Source organism: Centropristis striata, chromosome 11, assembly GCF_030273125.1.
Source record: "Centropristis striata isolate RG_2023a ecotype Rhode Island chromosome 11, C.striata_1.0, whole genome shotgun sequence".
NCBI lineage: Eukaryota > Metazoa > Chordata > Actinopteri > Perciformes > Serranidae > Centropristis > Centropristis striata.
In genome coordinates, this window is record NC_081527.1 from 3407462 (window position 1) to 3431960 (window position 24499).

The 24499-nt window shown below is 37.5% G+C and overlaps 1 protein-coding gene across 1 annotated transcript; it reads right to left on the reverse strand.

Moving 5' to 3' along the window:
* Nucleotides 1–6042: 6042 nt before the first annotated feature.
* LOC131980946 (immunoglobulin lambda-1 light chain-like) lies at nt 6043–24149 on the reverse strand. Its single transcript, XM_059345241.1, has 7 exons — nt 23899–24149; nt 23480–23806; nt 15266–15319; nt 14369–14376; nt 6701–6992; nt 6494–6568; nt 6043–6191 (listed from the first exon to the last, which is right to left on the reverse strand). Exons 1-7 carry the CDS (start codon nt 23939–23941, stop codon nt 6043–6045), a joined length of 948 nt encoding a protein of 315 aa, XP_059201224.1. The 5' UTR covers nt 23942–24149.
* Between the last annotated feature and the right edge of the window lie 350 nt (nt 24150–24499).

Here is a 24499-nt window from a genome sequence, read left to right on the forward strand (position 1 = left end):
TTAATCAGTAAATGGCAGGAGTCTGGACCGACTGGGGTTTAACCACGCCCACATCCGTAAACCAGCCAATAGGACGGACCTTGGAATTGACCGGCAAAAACAGCCAATCACAAGGCAGAGGGCCAGATGCGTGTATCAGAAATGTGTATCAAACTGCAGTACCCCACAAGAAGCAGGTGGCGCTGTGTAATACACTGGAATACACTCAAAATCAGGTCGAGTGGTTCATAAGGACTGACGCCCAAAATGAGGAAATATTTTAGTTAGACAAACAACAAACTATCGGCATAGTCCGCATAATACACTTAGGTCCTCCTAATGTCGGTGCGTATCCTTGTGAAATGTCCGTCTATATCACATTGGGGCACACACACACACACACACACACACACACACACACACACACACACACACAAGCATAAACATCACATGCTCTCAATTTCACACTGTAAATAATCTGTTAGATTAGATTTTGTGTAAACCTGACAGAAATAAACAGGTAAAGTGTTAATACATTTTACTGAACAAGAGTAGTGGAATAACTGGATTTATATTAGTTATGATTAACATGGGGTGGACAAAATAACAGAAACCCCAGTTACTGAAAGACACTTTGTGAAAGAGGATGATTTAAGAAAATATATAACAGAGGTACAGCGTGAAGAAATCAGTGTTATGGAGAATATTTTAACAGATTATTTTAATAATTCATTGATATGGAGAATGACCTTTTTTTTCTTTGTCTGACTTTTTAATGTAATAGTAGTTATAATAGCAGTAGTAGGTGTCGAGGCCTTTTGTGTGAATTATTGAATTGTTGCAGACACAAGAGGGAAGCAGAGTGAAGGATTTGTTGTACAGTAAATACCCAGGAAAAAGTAAAAGTCCTGCACTGAAAACGTGGATTAAATGTGACTCTGTGTGTGTGTGTGTGTGTGTGTGTGTGTGTGTGTGATCATCATCATCATCATCATCATCATGTGGGTACCTGCACTTCCTGTGACTAACCACAGGGTGGCGTTCTCTGCCTGTGATAAAGTTCAGTTTGTATCACACAGCCGTAAATACAGTTTTTTACAACCGCTATGACTCGTTGTTCGATACTTTTAACGCTTTTTCAAAACTCTTCACACAGTTACCACAACATCAGCCACAATTATTCTTTAAAACGTTTAAAATTACTTTTAACTCCTATTACACACAAGCTCAATCAAGACCAAAACAGTAGATGTTAACTGGTGAATTTTCAAATTGCTTTCACACGGTTTGTCAAAACAGAAAACCTCATGTTCAAAACTAATGGATTGAAGATTACATTGATCACCTCTGATTCCCGTCTCACCCAGTTCAGGTGCTGGGCTTTTTTCAATCACATCACCAATCACATCACCAATCACATCACCTATATTTATAGGCGGATCTTGTGAGGGAAAAGAACAAAAGATAAGACAAGGGACAAGGCGGAGGATTTGCAAAAAACAAGAGAGGAAAAATGCCTCGAGGGAGAGTTAGAATGTGTGGTGGGGCTCAAAGAAGGGCCAGAGATACGGTGACAGATGAAATACGAGCTGCCATCATCGACCAGCTCATCAACCATGGGTTGTCACATAGAGAGGCCTGCACAACAGTCAAACTGGCCCCTACAACTCCCAACGCCTTCTCCAGTCTGTAGAGGAGCTGTATGATAGACTGGTACCTGAGGGGGAGAGGGGACAGGGTGAGTTGGGGGGTAACTTGCTAACATGTGATCACCTGGGACAACGTGGCATTCCACCATGCACCTGCAGTCACAGCTTGGTGTGATGCCCATCCCAGGAGGATCTCCCTTTTCCTTGCCCCTTACTCCCCTTTCCTCAACCCAAATAGAGGAGTTTTCCATCACCATCCACATGACCAAATGTCCCTGTTGGATGCAGTGACTGCTGCATGCCAGGACATCACAGCTGACCACTGCCAGGGCTGGATAAGGCATGCAGAAAGATCCTTCCCAAGATGTCTGGCCGGAGAAGACATCAGGTGTGATGTCAATGAAAATATGTGGCCCAATGCTGGCGACTGAGCAGATTGGATTTTTTTTCTTCCACTTTTACAGTGATTTTTTCTGCTCCTTTTTCTTTTTGTGTATTTGACAATACAGTAATCAATGACAGCTAAATGCTGTTTTTTCCTCCTCTTTACTCTACTGTAAGTCATTTTCATTTGCAATACAGTAAATCGTTTACTGCAAATCCTGTCATTTACTGTTAATGCTCTGACATGGCTTGTTCGCTTTTTGTACTGAGTGTTCAATCCATGGCCAACAAATGAAAAATGAAGAACATCATCCCAAACATTAATTTACATGTATGATCAATACAATAATCTGTTGATTGTAAAAGAAAAAGGGAAAAAAGTAGATTTGACAGATGCAAAGTGATTCAGTTTGTGTTCTTCCATCAGTTGTCAGTGTTTTTTATGACACTGTGCTGTGACTGACTAAATGTTTCTGTGTTTTGGTGGATTTGGTGAACTGTCTTAGTGTATTATTGTATTTTGGAAGTGTGTGTCTGTGTTTAGTTACACTGCGTGATTTTGAGCATGAAATTAACTGTTTGGGGAATTGTGTGTTTCAGGTGTGATGTGCGTTAACAGTTTTGAAAAAGTTTTTAAGGTTCTGACAAACGGGTCATAGCGGTTGTAAAAAACTGTATTTATGGCTGTGACTCCTTTCTAACACCGTAAAGGGACATGTGATGTCACACATGTGATGCAATATGTTTTCACGTTGAAAATGATCCAACTGTTCAGAATTATACCCTACGTAATAGAAGAACAATCTGTGGAAATAATATGAAATGTATCATGACTGTTCCCTCAACGTCTTAAAGGAACAGACTGACATTTGTCTCACAGTGTTATTCCATTTAAAGGGAAACTGACAAAGAATGTTCACCAAGTATTTCATCATAAAATAAGCTGCTGTTTGACTTATTTTCATTGAATTGATCAAATTATTTAAATAAACTCAAACAATAGAATATAATAAATAGTTAAATAGATTGATATTTTGATCGGCAAATGGATATTAATGAATGAAAATAAAAAAATAGAAAATAGTAATTAAAAAAAAAATTAATGACAACAATAATAAATAATATATATATGTATATATTCGTACAGAGTTCCCTGTAATTAAACATTCAAGACTATAAGCACTTTAACAATGCTGTGACGAAAATATAATAAATCCCATCATATTAATTTCCAGATTCCCACCTTTATTTTGTGGTTAATATTTGCAATTAATGTAGAAAAAGCAGGATAAAAACTTGCTAAAATAACTTCTTCTTTTTTTTTTACAGTGTCTGCTTCTAATGGAAGAGACCTGTTCATTATAATTAAGAGGGATTTGTTATCATTGTGAAAGCACTTGTGTTCATATTTTTGTATTATGTGGTTTGGGATTGGTTCAAAGGCTTCTTCCCGATCAGCTGAAATCTGAGGAATCAGTAGCACCACATGATAACAGACAGAAAAAACATACCCAATACTGATGTTGTCAATATGCATCAATAAAAACTGACTTCAATTTAAAATGGCACATCACATGACATACAGCTTTGAAGAGGAATTCAAGACTCTTTGACTAAAGACATGTGACTATTCTGACCACACACACACACACACACACACACACACACGCACGGACGCACGCACACACACACAGACACACTCACACACACACGCACACACACACACACACACACACACACACACACACACACACACACACACTCACACTCACACACACAAACACAGACACACACACACACACACACACACACACACACACACATACTCTCACACACACACACACACACACAGACACACACACACACACACACACACACACACACACACACACATTGATAGTTTAGTAACTTTATGAGAATGATCGAGTTGAATTGGCTCTTTTCTCTGTTTTACAGAGTCATATCATTTAATATAAATAAAAAAATTTTAGTATAATTATTAATAATTCTAAAAAGCACTTTTGAACCGTGAGACCCACACAAGTGTTGCTCAGGTTGGGGGCAGATGAAAACCCCAACAGTGTGCACAGCAGCAGATATGAATCTGTTCTCAGTGGTTATTAAGGCTCATAAAACAAACTGTTGGCAGCGAATCAACACTTCCTTTCCTGCAGCAGACGGGCTGTGTGGGTTTCTGCTCTGCAGCCTTTCTCACATTAATAACACAATGACAGTTACAACCGTCCACTCTGGTTAAATAATCGTTAGAGGAAGTTCAGTTAGATTTCAGCACTCAGTACTCACTGTCTCAGGAACAGGAACTTAATGACAGAAATAAACCATTAATGCTGTATTCCATAACATGGTACAATTACCTCTAAAATAACTGCAAGAGTTTTTATCACACTATAAAATAAAGTATAGTAGCATACTGATATTTATTGTGTAATGAATTATGGGACTGAAATCATACAATAATCTATTTTACAATGCTAATCTATAACCTACAGTATATAATTTTTTTTTATTCCAATTAAACACTTTTATTTAACTCCTGATGTAAAGTGACGAAAAGAAAAACACTCAACTGCACAAAAACTGTTGTATTAACACAGTAAACATTAGATTATAATTTCTCAAGTATTAATCGTCACTAATCACAAATGACATATTTATCACTACAAAGAGTGTGTAGAAAAGAAAAAGACTGAAGGAGATCAGAGTTCGATTCACTCTGGAAATCCCCTGAAAAACCAGGACCAGAAATAGATCAGAACAGCAAGTGCAAGTTCAACTTGTTCTGGGGGGAATTTCAGTTTTCAGTAGGAGCAGCCCCACATGAGGTCATGGAGGTGGAGCGCACCAAAATTAAAACAATATGACAGATTTGTAACGGGGGAGAAACTGCTAATTTCGAGTAGATAATAGAGTGATATAAACTGATGCAAAATGTTACATTTATAGTTTATTCTGGTTTAAACTCTTTGAGAATAAACTTGTAACTGTTATCTCAGTGGAACCTCCATCATAATTAGATAATTAACTGTGTAATTTGAACAACGCAGTAATAATTAGACAGATGAATAATACTTCCATACCACAATATAAACAGACATAAAGCAATAAAGGCAGTAATCTCAGTGGGCCGTCCTGTTTCTCCAACAATGGGCCATGGTGTGGCAGTTAGTAATAATGGACGTACGGTGCCACCAGTTGGAATACGGCGCAGCTCCTGCCTTCAGGACCAAAGAGAACAGACGAGTTCAAATCAAATCACAAAGACTGCCTGCTAACATTATTGTTTCATGCAAACATGAGAAGCCAAAGCAGCTCGCTCTGCTGTTTGTTCATGTGTGTAAACAACAGTGTCATCAGCGTAGAGTTTTACAGCCACACTGACACAATTATAAAAGAAGTCAGCCCTGAACCTGGAGAATACTCACACCTACACACTTATTCATTTCACACATCTATTCATTTCTTCCTGTACATTTGTTCATGGCGCTGTGTGAAAGTATATTCAGAGCTACTTACAACCAGAATCACATTAAATGTAGCTGTCAACATACACAGCCAACCTAAGAGATTCTGTTTCTGATTATTTGCTCTGAAGTCAAACTGAAATACATCAGAACAAGGAGGTTTCAAAAAGACACGGTCTGTGATTTTTCACTTTATTGAGAATGTTTCTCTGAAAGAATTTGATAAACTTGATGAAAATTAATCAAATAAACAGAAAATACTTAATAACATGTCTACAAGAAGCTAATGATTGAGAATAAATCTCTATTATTATACAGGTCGCAACTCAAAGTGGAAATTAACTAAAATATCACAATAACACCAGACAAAATGTACACTTAGTAACTGCAGATATATACGTGTATATATGTATTTATATTTTAGGATGACTGTGTCTTCCTTTTACATAACAACCAAAACACGTCATCATTGATATTTGTGAATACTGATCAGCGTGATGAATGAGATGAATTGATGAGATTTGATGGTGAGAAAAGGCAGAAAACAGTCAGTCAGCATGTGTGCAGTTGGTAGACGGTCCCGTGTTTCTGAGGGTCATCAGCAGAACGATTCCACAGCAGAACACCAGACTCTTCACTGTCAGCACTGTGTACAGCAGGCAGAGCAGCTTCACCCTGCACTGAGACTGGAAGGACCCTGACACACACACACACACACACACACAGAGTCACACAGTGTGTAAATGTCATCAGAACATCATCAGATTTTCATCAGTATAACTTGGACTTTTCCAGACGGGACAAGCAGCTTTACATGAAGACAGGGGTCGGCTACACTTTGAATGAAAGCTCAGAGGTCCTTATTGAAGACAACAAGTCAGGGCCCCAGCCAGCTTTTGAGCTATACGGAGCCAGGACAGAGACTTCAAATGTTGGCATTGAAAAGCAAAGTGAAAAAGGAAAGATTGTGATTGAAGGAGAGGCAGCAGGTGATCTTACAGTCAGCTTGCTGCAGAGCTAGCAGGTCTGCTGGCTCTCTCTCTGGAGGACAGGAGGCTGCTGGAGCTGGAACCTCTGAAACAGAAAAGGAGTGAAATGTTTGGAGTTGCAGTGAGAAATGTCAGTCCTCTGCTCCTCTGCTCTCTTTGACAGCGTCTCTACATGAAGCTGAATCACTGCTGAACACAGTCAACGAGCCTTCATTACCTTGTTCTGTTGGGGCCTCCACTATAAATACGTAGCAGTGGTATTTATACGTGCTGCTCTCTTGCTGACGGAGCAGCAAGATGGCGGCGGTGTGTCCCGACTCTTTGAGCTCCAGCTGCTCTCCCTCAGCAGGGGGCAGCTCCTCCAGAGGACCGTTCTCCTTTCGTCTTTTCCAGGAGATGCGGACCAGAGGAGGAAACATGGCTGAGACCAGACACAGCAGGGAGCTCTTCCCCTCCAGGTGGGCTCTGGGTGCTGCTGGGGACACGCTCACCACGGGCTTCACTACCTGCTCACCTGAAGTTTGACAGCAGCAACAAGCAGCACAGACACACATTGACACAGTCAACAGCAGCTTACAGCACTGCACTGCATTCAGTGTGATCCTGGAAACTACATGGACTCTGATCACTAAACTACTCATCAATACAGCACAAAGTTCACTACATATACTGTATTCACCTTCATATGAAACACACTCAGCATCTAATGTCAGCATGGATTATATGGGGACACAAGATCACATCTTTCATTTCACATTATTTATCATTCATTTTTCTTACCTATAGAAATTCATTTCATATAATGATGACTTGTACCTTCATACAATGGAAATGTCTTTTTATATATCACACATTTTAAATAAAGCACATATTTACCTTCATGTCAAATATTATTTTCATGTTAGGGAACACAATATATTGAATGTTGACGCTCCAGTCCAGTGTCTAATTATTGAGAGGCGAGGCTCCCAGTTACTGCTTTTTGTTAGTGTCCTTGAAGGAGCCACAGGATGGCGGCTTTGCTTTAACTCTGTGTTCATTCACTCACATTGACATTACTGATGTTACTGACTGACACACTCCACATTTGGACTGATTTCTTTACTTTATCACAATAAATCTCCTTTAATTTATCATCATTCTTTGTGTCCATTCCCGTTTTTGTCATGGCCCAGGAGTCGGGTTATGACTAAATGGGGCTCGTCTGGGATATTAACCACACATTTACCACATTAAACCTTTTACAATTCATATAGGAACAAATCAAGACAATAATCATTTTGACTTTTTTCATTGCAATTTTAACTTCCTGCAAAAATGTTTGATTCTGTCAAATGTGAATAAAAATGTCCACTTCATAAAATAAATAAAGTAAATATGATATTATAATTCCATAATAATATAATATAATAACATAATAATATAATTTAATATAAAGTTTGTTTGATTTGTAAAACATAATTAAAAATACATTTAAATCAAATTCCAAAATCACTTTGTCCGTATATCCATTTGAACATTAAATATATTTTCTTTGTCCAGTTTTAAACTGAATATATTTCAGAAAGGATCTGAAAATGATCTCATTCTGTTATATTTATGAATTATGAATATTTTAGAAAATGTCCAAAATTTGTCAGTGTCAGGTTTAAAATATATATAATATATAATAACATATTATAATAACATAATATAAAATAATGTAATATAGCATAATTAAATATAAAACAATATAATATAACATAATTTAATAAAAATACGGTCTTGATCCTTTAGGATGAAGTCAAATATTATATTATTGTGAAAGTGTAAAACAGTTTTTCTTCATCATTTTCTACACATATGATTCTAACTAACATATTTAATTAAATGCAATTGTCATTTCAATGATCTCAATAATTTTGCATTTTTAAACTATGAATTCTTACCATTTATATCTATTATATGTTTTTTTATATTTGGCACAAACTGTTTTCTTGCAATTTTAACTTCCTGCAACAATGTTTGATTCTGTCAAATGTGAATAAAACTGTCCACTTCATAAAATAAATAAAGTAAATATGATATTATAATTTCATAATAATATAATATAATAACATAATAATATAATTTAATATAAAGTTTGTTTGATTTGTAAAACATAATTCAAAATACATTTAAATCAAATTCCAAAATCACTTTGTCCGTATATCCATTTGAACATTAAATATATTTTCTTTGTCCAGTTTTAAACTGAATATATTTCAGAAAGGATCTGAAAATGATCTCATTCTGTTATATTTAGAGAGAGCAGCAGCCGCACAGAGAGCAGCAGCCGCAGACAGAGAGCAGCAGCCGCACAGAGAGCAGCAGCCGCAGACAGAGAGCAGCAGCCGCACAGAGAGCAGCAGCCGCTGAACGATCGAATCCCGAACAGCCAACAGTTTAATCTACAATTTGCTGACTCTTTACTCAACTTTACTCAACACAACACTATTTACACCTAAAGAGGAAGCAGGAGTAGTTTTCCTCCAAAACCGGAGCGCTTCCCTCCAAAACCGGAGCGCTTCCCTCCAAAACCGGAGCGCTTCCCTCCAAAAACCGGAGCGCTCCCTCCGAAACAAGCTCTCTGGGACAAGCTGGGTACAAACAGGGTGCTATCATGGCTCCACTCACCTCACCATCCTGTGACAGCTGCACCCACCTCGCCGAGAAAGTCACCGAGCTTGAAGGACGCATTTCCAACCTGTATCAGATCCGCGAGGCTGAGCTGTTAATGGACACGGTCACCTTCGATCCACCGGGACCTGAAGCCACTGCCCCTGCAGCTGCCACTTCTCCTCCGGGCATCAACCTCCACGATCGCTGGATGTGCCAAGGTGCCAAGCCCAAAGCTCAGAGCTTCTCCACCCCATCTGCACCTGAATCCTGGTCGCTTATCACCAGTCATCACAGGCGAGGGCGCCGCTCCTCTCCCGCACATAAACATTACATCCACTTGGAAAACAGATTTTCCCCTCTTCAAGATGACTCTACTCCCCCTGCAGAGGAGCCCCGACTCTCTCCTCCGGCTCCACACCTGTTACGCAGCTCCATGCCGGTGTTTACACCCGCGCCGCAGCGTATGTCTCGAAAACCTGAGGCAACGAGACCCGTGTCCCAGGTGGAGTTTCAGCAGCCCTCTGCCACGCGACGTCTGGGCTCGTCCCTCTCTGGTCCGGCGCGGGTAGCTCGGCACCCCGTGGAACACAGCGCCTCCACTTCCACAAACGCCCGCTCCAGCTTGAGGAAATCGCTCGGCTCCCGCTCCGAGAGGGGGCCTCAGTCAGCGTGTGCGCGCCACTCCAGACCGCCGCTTCTTTTTTCCCGTGGGTCTGGGAAGCAACAGGCTGCTGAGGATATTCCCGACGACCGCTCCTCTGTTCTTGTTGTTGGAACTTCCATGGTCCGACATGTGGAGATTAGCAGATGCAGCACTTCCTGCCACCCAGGTGCGCTCGTCCAGGACATCAATAACGTCATCCCGCAGCTACTCTCTCAACGTCCGTCATTCTCCACTGTGGTTGCTCACGTTGGTACGTGCGACCTCAAAATACAGCAATCAGAGAAGCTTAAGGACGACTACATCTCCCTCATAAGCACCATCCTAGACTCCAACAAACAGTGTGTAGTTTCTGGCCCCTTTGCTCCCCCCTGTTTTGGTGATGTAAAATTTAGCCGACTCAGACAACTCCATATCTGGCTTAAAGGATACTGTCGCAGCCGAGACATCCCATATGTGGACAACTTCACCTCCTTTCTCAACAGAACTGACCTCTTCAAAAATGACCGTCTGCACCCAAATCTCATCGGATCTCGCCTCCTATCCTTGAACATTGATCTCACCCTGCACTCCTGCATGGCTTACTCTGGTTGACGGTCAGTGATTCCACACTCAAAACACTATAGCGGTCCAGTGACAGTCTCATCTATCCCTGTTATTATAAACCTTAGGCCTAAGAAATGCACTTCTGATCACACCAGCTCAGCGAATCACAGTAATCTAATCCATATCCCTCCAGTTGTCAGCCCCTCACACAGCAACGCACCTCAAATAATAAAAATGGCTCTTTTAAATGTCAGGTCACTTACAAATAAATCATTTTTAATAAATGAACTCATTAGTACCCACAGTCTAGATTTCACTCTACTAACTGAAACCTGGTTGGATAAAAACGGAGCCACTACACTCATTGAGACTGCACCTCCGAACTTCAATTTCCTCCATACCACTAGAACTGATAGGAGAGGTGGTGGAATTGCTGCCGTCTTCTCAGACATTTATGTCTGTAAGGAAGTCCACCTTGGTGATTACATATCATTTGAATACCTTGCCTTGTCAGTGCATTGCAAAACTACAATCTTAATAATAACTGTTTACCGTCCACCAAAATCCAAATGTGGATTTCTGGAAGAATTCTCCCAGCTATTATCTAAGGTTTCAATTGATTATGACTGTCTTATTATAACTGGTGACTTTAATATTCACATTGACAATGAAACTGACCCAGATGCCATAAACTTTGTTAGTCTGCTGGAGGCATTCGACCTCTCCCAACATGTCCGTGGACCTACCCACAATAAAGGACATACTCTGGATCTTGTCATCTCAAAAGGACTCAACATTACAACACCTCTTGTTGTAGATATAGCTTTTTCCGATCACTGTTGCATTTACTTTGATGTTTCTGCTTGCCCTGTACAACGTCAAAATTCTCAATTACTCAAAAGACGCATAATTAATGACAATACAATTGAAAGCTTTCACAAAACTATAAATGAGTTGTCGTTGTCCATGACATCTTCAACTGGGGATCTTGTGGACAACTTCAACTCAAAAATACAGAATGTATTCAACAAAATTGCACCGCTTAAATCTAAATATGTAAAAAAACAAAAAGCTCCCTGGAGAAATGGAGTGGACATCAGACAGTTAAAGAGAAAGTGTCGTCAGGCAGAGCGACAGTGGAGAAAAACAAGACTTCACGTTCACAATGACATCTATAAGGATAAACTGAATGAATACAACAAAGCAATTAAACAAGCCAGACAATCATTCTTTTCTAAAATCATCAATGAAAATATTAATAATAGTAAAGTGCTTTTCTCCACTGTTGACAGACTTGTTAACCCACCTTCCATCATTCCTTCAGAAATATTGTCCTCAGTAAAATGTGATCAATTTGCTTTTTTCTTTAATAACAAAATCATTACTATTAGACAAAACATTACTGCCCTAAAACCTACAACTGAACTTGCCCTCCCTTTCTCCAGAAACTCCACCTGTGTCATGCCTCATTTTAACTGTTTAAATCTGAAAGAACTTGGTGATATTGTTGGTCAGCTCAGGTCCTCCACCTGCTGCCTGGATCCCCTCCCAACTGCATTTTTCAAAAATGTTTTTAACTGCTTAGCACCAGAGGTTTTACATATCATTAACACGTCTCTTCAGTCAGGTATATTTCCCACATCACTAAAAACAGCTGTCATCAAACCACTTCTGAAGAAAAACAATCTGGATCAAAGTGTCATTGCAAATTACAGGCCCATCTCCAACCTACCATTCCTCAGTAAAATACTTGAAAAAACAGTTTACATTCAGCTCAAGAATTATCTAGCATCAAATAGCCTCTTAGATACGTATCAGTCTGGATTCCGTCCCCACCATAGCACAGAAACAGCACTTATTAAAATCCTAAATGATCTACATATAAACACAGACTCCAAAAAAATTTCCATTCTTGTTCTACTTGACCTTAGCTCTGCATTCGACACCATTGACCACAATATCTTACTGGAAAGACTTGAAAGGTGGGTTGGTTTATCAGGCCCAGTTCTAAACTGGTTCAGAACCTACCTTCAGGACAGACAGTTTTACGTTTCCATCGGTGAATTTCATTCAAACAAAATGAACATTACATGCGGGGTACCACAAGGGTCAATTCTAGGACCACTACTGTTTAATCTCTACATGCTTCCACTCTCACATGTCATACGCAAACATAAAATAAGTTATCATAATTATGCAGATGATTCACAACTTTACATTTCACTACACCCCGATGACCTATCACCCATAACATCCCTCACTCAGTGTATCAAAGACATTAATCAATGGATGTCACACAATTTTTTACAACTAAACAAAGACAAAACAGAAATACTCATCTTTGGTGCACAGGCTCATAGACTGAAAATTGCAGCACACCTCAACTCTCTCTCCCTTAACAGCAAAACTGAAGCAAGAAATCTGGGTGTAATTATCGACAGCAATTTAAATTTCAGAAGTCATATCAACCACATCACCAGATCATCTTTCTACCATCTCAAAAATATCTCTAAATTGAGAGGCTTTCTGTCAAAATCTGACTCAGAAAAATTAATCCACGCATTTATAACAAGTAGACTAGATTACTGTAATGGTTTATTCACTGGAATCTCCAAATCAAGCATTCAAAGGTTACAACTAATTCAAAATGCAGCTGCACGTATTCTCACTGGCACCAAGAAATATCAACACATCACACCCGTTCTTAAGTCCTTGCATTGGTTACCCGTTAGAACAAGAATTGATTTCAAAATACTGCTCCTGGTTTATAAAGCACAACACGGCCTTGCACCTCAGTACATCACAGATATGCTCATCACCTACACCCCAGCAAGAACACTTCGGTCAACAGGCAGTGGCAACTTACTCATCCCTCACACCAGATCCAAAGAAGGAGAAGCAGCTTTTAGTGTTTATGCCCCAAGAAAGTGGAACACCCTGCCTGACACAGTTAAACTTGCCACATCAGTAGCCATTTTTAAAAACAGATTAAAAACCTATCTTTTCTCTACAGCATTTGGTTGAATTGTGTGCATGTGTGGTTGTGGGAGTGGGTGCACATGTGTGAGTAAGTAAGTGTATATGTGGTGAATATGGCATGGCTTGTCTACCTGCACTCTTCAATTAATTTGTAATCGATTTGTTTGATTTTTCTGTGTTTTTTGTTGTTGTTGTTGTTTTAAACTGTAATTATGTGTATTGTGAAGCACATTGAGTCTGCCTTGTGCATGAAATGCGCTCTATAAATAAAGTTGAATTGAATTGAATTGAATATTTATGAATTATGAATATTTTAGAAAATGTCCAAATTTGTCAGTGTCAGGTTTAAAATATATATAATATATAATAGCATGTTATAATAACATAATATAAAATAATGTAATATAGCATAATTAAATATAAAACAATATAATATAACATAATTTAATAAAAATACGGTCTTGATCCTTTAGGATGAAGTCAAATATTATATTATTGTGAAAGTGTAAAACAGTTTTTCTTCATCATTTTCTACACATATGATTCTAACTAACATATTTAATTAAATGCAATTGTCATTTCAATGATCTCAATAATTTTGCATTTTTAAACTATGAATTCTTACCATTTCTATCTATTATATCTTTTTTTATATTTGGCACAAACTGTTTTCTTGCAATTTTAACTTCCTGCAACAATGTTTGATTTTGTCAAATGTGAATAAAAACTGCCAAATAATACAATATAATCTAAAATTAAATAAAATATATAATATGACGTAATATATTTGGATGTAATATAATATTTTATATGTTATAATGTAATATAATGCAATATATTATAATAAAATATAATACAATGAAATATAATATACATATTTATATAATATACATTAAACATTAAAGTGCTTTACAAAATAAAATAAAGTTGAGTAATACAATATAATAAAACATAATGAAATATAATATAATATAATATCAGCAGGTTGGGGCAGATTACTCTGAAATGGATTCATCTGCTGAACAGAAATTTCACGGCAGTTTTTTTCATCATAGTAACTTGATCCACTGGATTACAAAAATGTGTAATCAGATTACTTTTTAATTGCACTTTATACTATGAAATCGAAACTTTGATACCCAAATAAAATTACATTTCTGCATCTTCCAAATTGAATAAAAACACTGTTGAACATGAAAAAAGGACCCTGAGTTAATCAAAAATTAAATGATCATATAAATAACATATCACAGAATTTAACATGAGCTCATATAAAATAATACAAGAACTTAATTTGTGTTAAATTTATTTACACGTTTTCCGCTGCACACTTTACTCTATATGCTAAATAAACACATCAAACTATTAATAAATAATTATAATACATAAAAAGTAAAACAACACATAATATTGATCTATACTTTCCTAAAGGTTTTATAGGTTATTATATATAATTTATAATTATTTTGTGTTTTGAGAAAAACAGAAAAGTGTGTGCCTTTAGATATCATCCTGTTTCACATATAGAAATCACTCATTAATCTCCATACGTTCTATTTAATTGACATTTCATATTCAGTATGATAAATATATCTTTAGGACATGTTTATCATCATATAAAACACAATTATATTGACAGTTATAGTGTGTTGTTTAATAAAAACAAGAGGCGCTGCTGAATTACTGAGAGGATCAAATACTGTATATTTGTAACATTTCCAATATCAAACTTTTTCTATATGAATCAGTTTCATCTCCTGCAGAAATAAAGAATAACTTGAGTTCTGCCGTGAGATTTAAACATCTTTTCAGGAATTATGAAGCTTTTTTTATGTAACAATAGCTGCATGGCTACAAGAATTCTCTACTAATGATGAAAAAAGTCACAAGCAGCAGAAACTCATTAAAACACATTTTCAATAAAACAACTGAAGGAAAAAGAAAGTTTATTCTTACCTACAAACAGTTTAGTTCCAGAGCCAAAGATCAAGTACCGTTCGTACCATTCACCTCCCACAGTGAGAAAGACTCGTACAAAAACCTGCCTGCTGCTGAATGTGTCAGCTGAGGTGAACCAGTCCACATTATGAAGCAGTATCATATTTCAGCTCCATGATGTGTTTCTCTAATGTTCATATTAACATGACTGTCTCTTCTTTTATGTCCTTTTTAGACACATTAGCAGAGTGTCTCCGTGGATCGTTGGTTCAGACGTTCATGTTCCTCAGAGGATGAACCCTACTGACTTTGGTCAGTTTTTATCAAACACCATCATCAGCTCACGTCTTTAAATTGTCCATTACTTTGATTTATGACGTGTGTGCGTCCAATGACAGGACGCTGGGCCACACAGCCAGTGTGTGTTGCTCTGTAGTCTTGTTTTGATTTGAAGGAGAAAGAGTTGTGATCCTCCTACTTTTTAAATCAGGTCAACACATGAGACCAGAGTTACCAACTTATCACCGCAATAAAACACTTTGGACTTCTACGACGCCGTCACTACACCCATAGAGGCTCCCGTCCCATCTCTCTGGACCGACTACAGCTGCTGCACTTCCTCATTCTGTCACCACAACAACTCACCACGTCATCAGGAGAACCACCACGTGAATGCCTTCAACGTTCACCCAGTACCCACTTCCTCCATGCAAACTTCAAAACAAAAGCCTCTGAAAAAAGCCCTGTTCAACACAAGATCCCTCAACAATAAAAGCCTCATCTTAAATGAATTCATCAGTGACAAACAACTAGACTTCCTCTGTCTGACTGAAACCTGGCAAAAACCCATGGAATATTTCACACTAAACCAAACCTTCCCTGCTGGATATTCATACATGGACATCCCTCGCTCTAAGGGCCGAGGAGGAGGAAAACACCACCAAGACCTCAACCCTCGGCCACTCTCCATCATTGCTGCACCATCTTTTGAACATCTGCCATTTAAACTCCCCGGTCCAAAACCTCATCATTGCTATTATCTGCCGTCCACCCAAACCCAACCCAACCTTTCTGTCAGATTTTTAGAATTCTTCACACAACTGTCTTCAGTCTCCCCATCTGTCCTCCTCCTAGGAGACTTTAACATCCACACTGACTCTCCTGACTGTAAAAGCACAACAGTTCACTGTTTTTTTTTTTTTTAGATTAGATTAGATTGAACTTTATTGTCACTGAACAAAGTAACAGCTACTTGGACAACAAAATGCAAAATATAGGCCACCTACAGTAATGCCAATAAATTAGAATAGGATTATGAGTTGTTACTGTTTTGCTCGCCACTATTCACTATATATCAATTTATTGTTGTTGTTTTCTCACCTGGTTCTTCCTGCGTGCTCTCCCTTTCCCTTTCTCCTTCTCTATCTTTCTCTCTTTCCCTTGGCACTGACAATCATACACAAATATATTGTAGCAGACCATTTCCTACATAAGTAATTTGATACAACATACAGATAGCTGGTTTATATTATCTGTTACTTTAGCTTAACACGCTTCAGAAGAAGAAAAAACAAGACAGAGATCATTATGGACTGTCCCTAGTCTCTCACCTGAATCTGTCTTTTTTCTTTTAAAGAACTGTCGTATGTCCATTGGTCACTGGCAGACCACACACACACACACACACACACACACACACACACACACAGAGAGAGAGAGAGACCGGACAGTAAAAGCTTGTTAAATTAAATAATCTGTGCTCAAAAAATTAAAAAAGTTAATACACCACATATTTTCTGAGTCATTAGTACAAATTTGTAATTTTAAGTTAACAGTACTCGACTGCTTTCATTTATTTTAGTCACTGTACTCAAATAGTTTGACAGTAAACTTGATGACGTCACGTCACGTGCGCGCGTCCTTCTTCTCCAAGCCTGTCGGAAAGTCCGCCATTACCGCTACTCGCGTCGTCAAGAAAAGCCGAGAACGAAGCAACTTTCTCAGCAGGAGTCGCTAACAGTGAACGCCGTGCTGACCGCCCTCACCGCCCTGACCTCCGTTATTTCCATATTCGCTTTGGGAGCACTAATTTGGTAAGTTAAGAGTTGTTTAAGCGCCATATTTTAACGGTGTGCATTCGGGCTGTCTGCAGTTATTTGTATCTGTCCGTTAAATGTGATTTGGCTAGCTTTATTTGTAAATGCCTCACTTAACTGTTAGCTAATTTACATGTAAAGAGGGATTAGAAAGTGGACTTGTGGGATTTTTATGTCAAAGTGGAAATTTTGTCTTGTGTAGAAAGTTGTCTGGTAAATTTCATAAAGTTGATTTTACCACACAATGTCGACTGGAACTGCATGTTTCATCGGCATGCATGTCCGGGCATGTCTCGGCTTAACGGTTACTGAATGTTAATGTTTTGTATAGAGGGTTTAACTTTAAAGTTAAGGTCACATCAGTTTCAATTTCACGTTTTACCGGACCATTTCTGTTTTTTTTTAACGCACGTAAACTGGCTTGTAATCAGTGTGGAAAAATAACTGCAGTCCAGCGGTCAAGTGTTCCCAGTCTTTGCATGGTTAAGGTCATTCCGACTGTCAAACAGAAATAAGATTTTATTGAAAACAAATAATAATGAATAAAAAATAGATACTATCTCTCTTTTTAACCTGAGAGTGTAGCAATACCCTTTTATGTCTTCGTTTAGAGATATAAGAACTGTTTACATTTTTACATACATCATCCATTTGTCGCAATATCTATAGATTAGCAAGAACTTAAGTCTGAGTAAAGTGAAATATGTTCATAAACCTGTTTTAATAAGTTTGGGATTAAGACATTTCACACTGTGTGAGGTTAATACATTAATCAATGTAATACTTCAAAGATATTGTACATAATACTTTTGTTGAAAGTGTATTATCTTGCTTAAAATGTCATTCTTTTTTCTCTGAAGGCTGAAGCAACAGGCCGACATACAGAGTCTTCAACCTGGTATGTTATTGGCAAACATTAAGCTTTTTTCGATATTTGTTTTGCATAGTTGCTGAAATGTAAATTAATGCACCACAATCAAATTAATCTAAAACCTGTTTCACAAGTGTTTTCAATTGATGAGAATATTGTTTAATTTTACCATGGCTTGGCCTACGGCGCAAAGAGGTCATAAATGATGACCTACCTGTTGGAGAGATCCTGGAACGCTGGCCTGCTCTTAAAATAGAGTCACAGGTAAACAATATTTTTTTAAGTAAATCTATCTAGGCACATGTATTCAATTTCATTCTTCAGACTGACTTTGTCAGTGATAAGCTGAAAATATCCATTCAGGTTTGCAGTGAATACCATTGAGTGTGATTTGGTAGTGTAGTGGTATGGATGTTTTCCCCCAAACTTGAAACAGTTCAAGGTCAATGTTTGGCAGTACTGGGCAGTATTCAGGAATGCTTTGTTGCTGTTTATATCTCCTTACAGGGCCACATATACATTACAATTTGACTTAAACATTCATGTACTTTGTACAGGTCTGTGCCGAGTTTCACAGGATTGCAAACATCAACCTGAAGAACCAGTTCTATGCTGAGTTGGACCGACATGCCCCCCGTCTTCAGAGCTTGTTCAGAAAGAGAGCTGCACGCACAGGGAAAGTAGCTGACACTCTGGGTCAGCTCTTTGATGCTAATGACCACCAGGTCAATTGCTTAAGATTGTTGGTGCTTAAAAGTTGTACTATGTCGGTGTATGTGTTTGTGTAGATATATAATAATTCATATCTGTTTAGTTACTGTTATTCTGTTTTGTTCTTACACGCAAGGAACAAGTTGATGTTCACATCAAACGGGCTGCTGTCCTTCGTGCCCTCCCAGCTTATCTTCATGAAGATGACGCTACATTTCTGAAGTTTTGGGATGTAAGTACAATTAAGCATTTGCTCTGCAACAATACAATACAATTACTGGTATTTATTTTTATTTTGTTACATTGTTTAAGTTGCTGCAATGCAGGAAGAAAAAAAAGAATTAAAAAATGAAACAAAAAAATACATATATTTGCTTATGTTTCAACCTATATCACTAGATATGGACCTTGTCTGTGAGAATTTTTACAGCAAACGTTTCTTCTCTTCTGCTGACCAGATTGCATTCAGGTTCTTGTTGCAGGCAATAAGTAATTCCATAAGTAGTATAGATAATGTAAGGTATACAATGGATGCAAATCATAAAAAAAGGCATATACAACATATAGCATCTTTAATATTGTGTGAAGTGCTGAGTAAATTCCAACTATATTTAATTCATTTCAAGTGCTGAGCATGATTTATTCCTTTGGATGCCTTTGAAATGCAGCTCTTTAGCTTAAAAAATAAAAATAAATGTGTAAGTCTGAATTTTTCATTCCATTTAAAAAAAATTTGAATCTCTATTTATTACTATTTTTTTTATTTTTTTCTTGCAAAACAATGACAATGGAAAATATTTAGTCAATTGAAGATCAAATTTTTTGTTTATAACATGGTAAAATGAACACATTTCAGGCTGGGAGACAAAACATTCTGTTCTACATTTTACATAAATAATTTTATATAAATCTGTTCCACGTTTTATATTGACTGTGACCTGCGACTGACCTGAGAAACCATTTGCATTTATGTATTGTGATTATTGTTTTGGATGGTTCTATCTGACTGTTTTCTGTCTTCATTACTGATGAATTGCCTGCAAACAGCTTTGGGAGATAGCTCAGGTTATCTCACATAACAGTTCTCTGTTGTTGTCTTCAGATGGCCAAGTCTGATGAACCAATCACTGAAGATCTACCAGTAGGGATCCTGTTGATCAGTGCAGATTCAACAGATGCAACATTCTTCTGCCCAGAGAAGACTGCAATTGTACTTGAGGGTAACATAGTTATGGAATTTTCCAAAATGGCTGAGGCATTTGTCACACTTTTTGCACTTTTTTATGCCTTGCATCTAAGTTACCCAAACGGCATGTCAAACACGTTTGACTTCATCCAGAAAGTACTTATGGGCCTGGATGATGGGAAGTTGAGGCCTCGGGTGCTGACCCTTAAAAATGACTTGCTGATTGTGGAGGGATCCTAATATGTAAACAAAGTTCACAACATTGCTCAGGCCCGGTTTTAGTCGTGTTATTGAATGTACTATGTACATTTAGGTTGTAACATTTGTACACAAAGTTTTATGGAAATGTCTAAAAGTGTCTGAATAATGTGTAATGTGTGACAGAGGATTTCATTCATATTGTCACAAAGTGATTGTTTTTTGGGTTTTTTTAAAGGCAGTTTTTTAAGTTTTGGAAGATGTAATGGATACATTTTGGATGCCAAAGTTGGATAACGTTTATGGAAGTGTTTAAAGTATTGAAGTAATTAGGGTTCAGGAAAATATTAACAGTTGAGCATGGAAAATAAAAAGGGTTTTTTTCCATATAAAACATAAAAAAACAGGTCATAGGACAAACATTGTTTTGAGGTTCTGGACTGTGTTTTAAATAATGCTTGCATTTTTAATGTTACCGTTTGGCAGCTGTTTTTGATAAGTCCTTATGTAACAAAGTGATTAGGAGTCCTCAAGTCTTCTTGCAAGGCCCTTGTACTATTTTTGGAATGTATTCCTCCATTTGCGACACTGTTTAATTGTGGTTACTCAATAAATTTGGTCTGGCATTTCAAATGTTATATATTTTTTTCTATTCAAAACATATGTATTTGGGGCTTTTTAGTTAAAGCTACTTAAAACATTTTTTGAAACTGATTACATAAAATGTTTCAAGGTAAACTAACTTGCAGTTTTGCTTTTAAATTAAGTAATGTTTTTAATTATATAGGAGTTTTTGTGCATTGTTAATTTAACTTAAAACAGTTAAGTACATATTAAGTGAATAATTTCTTACAGACAACTTACATTTTTTATGTTAAAGGTGATAAAAATATTTAAGGAAGCCATACTTAATTCTATTCTTACTGTGAAAACAAAATACCAAGTAAAAAGTACTTAAACAAGAATGTTTGTGTAACTTAAAAAATGTAGTTAGTGCCACTTAAAATAATTTAGTTAAAGCTACTTAATTTAAAATGTCAATATAACACACAAAGTTGAGTAAGTGAAACTAGAAAATTTTGATGTAATCAGTTTCACCAATTTTTTTGAGTTATATGAACTTGTCGGGTTTTACAGTGTAGGAGTTATCTTTCACACATCTCATACCTTTGTGTTATAAATAGCCTATATATAGACCTACTGTGTGTGTGTGTGTGTGTGTGTGTGTGTGTGTGTGTAGTATATACTACTACGTCTGCATGAATGTAATGTGATTATTATTGTTGCAAAGTCTGGTTCAGGTTAAATCCTCTGCAAAACATGAATAAATACAGGAAAAAAAAACATTTAACTATTTTTTATTGTCTACTTTGACAGTAAGACACAACTGAAAAATATCAAATATAAACTAGGAATAAATAACAATTCATTTAAAAAGCCACAGTGAGTGTTTTCACACATACTGGTATTATACAGTGATTATGTCGTTTGTTTTCACTCTGGTCCAAATGCCCTGACAGGGAGTCATGTTTCCATGACGACGGACCAGAAAAAGACGCGCGTGACGTCAAATTATGTCTCTAAAGTAACGATAAACTTTAACAACAGAGACACAAGTACGCACTTCACAGGTACACAGTTAATTTGTGGCACTGCTCCTTTTGTTTAATAAACGGACCGCTCCAGTTTGACTGTAGCTGCGCTAATGGCGCTAACGAAGCTAACCGGGCTAACTAACTGGAAAACGGTGCCTGGACTCCAGTACTCTCCGATATGGTATCTGAATGTGAACAACTCCAGGTAAAAGGAAAGAAGTATGAGACAGAGCTGGAGCAACTTACTTAGTTGATTCCCAACACGACAACTAAAGGATTCTCACTCTGCGTGTGTCGCTGGATGCCGGTCGGCCAGCGGAGCGGTGCAGAGGGAGCGGCTGAGAGGAGGATGATACCATTTGCTAAGCGGGGGTGTTTTCATTTTCATCCTTAACATTTACATTTAAACCACAAACTACGGAGTTTGTTTTGGACATCATTTAAGTTTGTCAAAGACGAACAAAAATATTAGAATAACAACATTTCTTACTCCAAGTTTTAGGGGTGCTGAGCCCATTATTATTATTATTATTATTATTATTATTATTACTATTATTATTATTATTATTATTCTCGTATGAATGAACCTTATTGCTGGAAAAGGTTTGTTGCCAAGTGAAATCTAAAAGTGATCTCAGTGTTTGGATGTATGTATATAGGCTTTGACATTAATATCATTATTCTTTGTTTTCAAACCTTCAAATATCTTGTATATTAATATTCTGTCACATACGCTCATGAGACATTTCTCTGTTGATTAGCAGTTAAAATGAGATCTTAAAACTTGTATAAATATGAGGATTCATCCTCTGGGGACCATAAACATCCACTGTAGATGTGATAGAAATCAGGCCAACAGTTCTCTTGTTCTGGATCAAAGTTTTGTTTGGATGTAAAGACGGAGCCAAAGGTCCCACTGCTCACAGAGAAAAACCTTCATTCAATCCAAATACATTTACCAAATCTCTGTTGAGGGGGAACTGTCACAAATCCTACAATTCACTTGTATCATTTACTGAAGTGAAATGATCTGCTCAAATCTGTTCCAACATGTGATGGAAGAAAGCTTTTATTGTGAAGGAGCCACAGGAAGCAGGTCAGCATTGTGAGGAGGAACGGACTTTATTCCTGCAGCAGGTCAAAGCAGAGGATTTTAATCTTTATCAAAATGCTGAAGCTTGTTTTTGTTTCATCATGTTTTTAATGACAAACTGCTTTTCAAACAAGACTTCTTTATGTTTTTGACTCAGTTTATTTGTAATATTCATTTGACTCTTTTCTCTTTCACTTCTTTTATCTTTGTGTCTCTGTGTTGCTAGTTTGTCCTCACTGTGTGGAACAACAATAAACCTGCTGGAATATCTGATAAAAATATGAATAAATATCATATCAAATAAATCCTGACAGCAGTAAAGAAAATAAATCCCTCAGTTCAGTGTGTTTGTGACTCTGGCTGAGATGGAGGTGAAATATGTGAACCTGGGCTGTGGTTTACTGCTCTCTTCCTGTCACAGACACTGTTTGACATCTGTTCATCTGGAGGTTTTTGTACAGGCTGCAGGGATATTTTATCACTGTGGGGAACAACCTTATAACAGGAGCAGTAGTAGGTGGCTGAATGAGTTAGTTTAACGCTCTGGATCTGCAACTCACAGCCGTTCTGTTTATTCACAGCTGAGAAATCATCTTCCTGAGGATGATTGTAAAATTTATCTATTCTACCATTATGCCTGTTAATATCTAGAATCCGTGTGAATGTTTCTGTGTCTCTCTTCTGGTACCAGAATACATCACTGCCATCACACTGTCTAGTGTCTCGACAGCTGAAGGAGACTCTTTCACCAACTCTCCTGGTCCATGTTAAATCCTCCTGAAGCAGCTGTGTTGCCATGGCAGCCAGCGCTGTGTGGAGACAGACAGGTAGATGAAGGTGAGTGTGACAGTGTTTGTTAAAGGTGGAGTTTGTTGGCTCCTGATTGGCTGGAAACACTCACCTGAGCACAGACAGCACAGAGCAGCAGCTGGGAGGAAAAGCATTTTGTGCAGCGGTGTTTCCTCTGGTGAACCTGGGGAGAAGTGGCGCTCTGATGCAGCTGAGGCCAAACAAGGAGGAGCTGCGAGATCAGACGAGGGCCACGTGGTTTCTAACAGGTCCTCAGACCTCCCATCAGCCCCTGTGGTGGAGAGATAAGGCTGCTTCAAAGCACCTCACTTTCCTGTGTCTTCACACTAATATTAAACAGAGTCTTCAGCTGTTTTAAAATCTCTGCATTAGCTGCCTGTTTGCTTCACAATTGATTTTAAAGTCCTTTTGATTGTTTATAAAGCTCTTCATGTTTTATGTCCTATTTATTTCTCAGAGTTGCTTTTAGCGTATGAACCCTGTAGAACCCTCAGGTCTTCTGCTCGTGGCCTTTTAATAATACATTTTTTTTGATTATATATTTATTTATTTATTGTCTTTTATTGTTTTAGTCTGGCTTTTAATAGAGCTCCATTTATTTGTTTGCAGTCTAATTATTTACTGTATTTATTTTTTTAAATGTATTTTATTATTTCATATTTGTCATTTTTTTCGTATAGTTTTTAAATAGA

Coding starts and splice junctions, on each gene's coding strand:
- LOC131980946 (XM_059345241.1), bottom strand. CDS start 23,941: ATGCTTTTCCTCCCAGCTGCTGCTCTGTGCTGTCTGTGCTCAG. Junction 15,320..23,479: donor TTATAAGGTTGTTCCCCACA/GTGATAAAATAT, acceptor TCACTGTGGGAG/GTGAATGGTACGAACGGTAC. Junction 6,192..6,493: donor AGCTCTGCAGCAAGCTGACT/GTAAGATCACCT, acceptor TGTGTGTGTCAG/GGTCCTTCCAGTCTCAGTGC.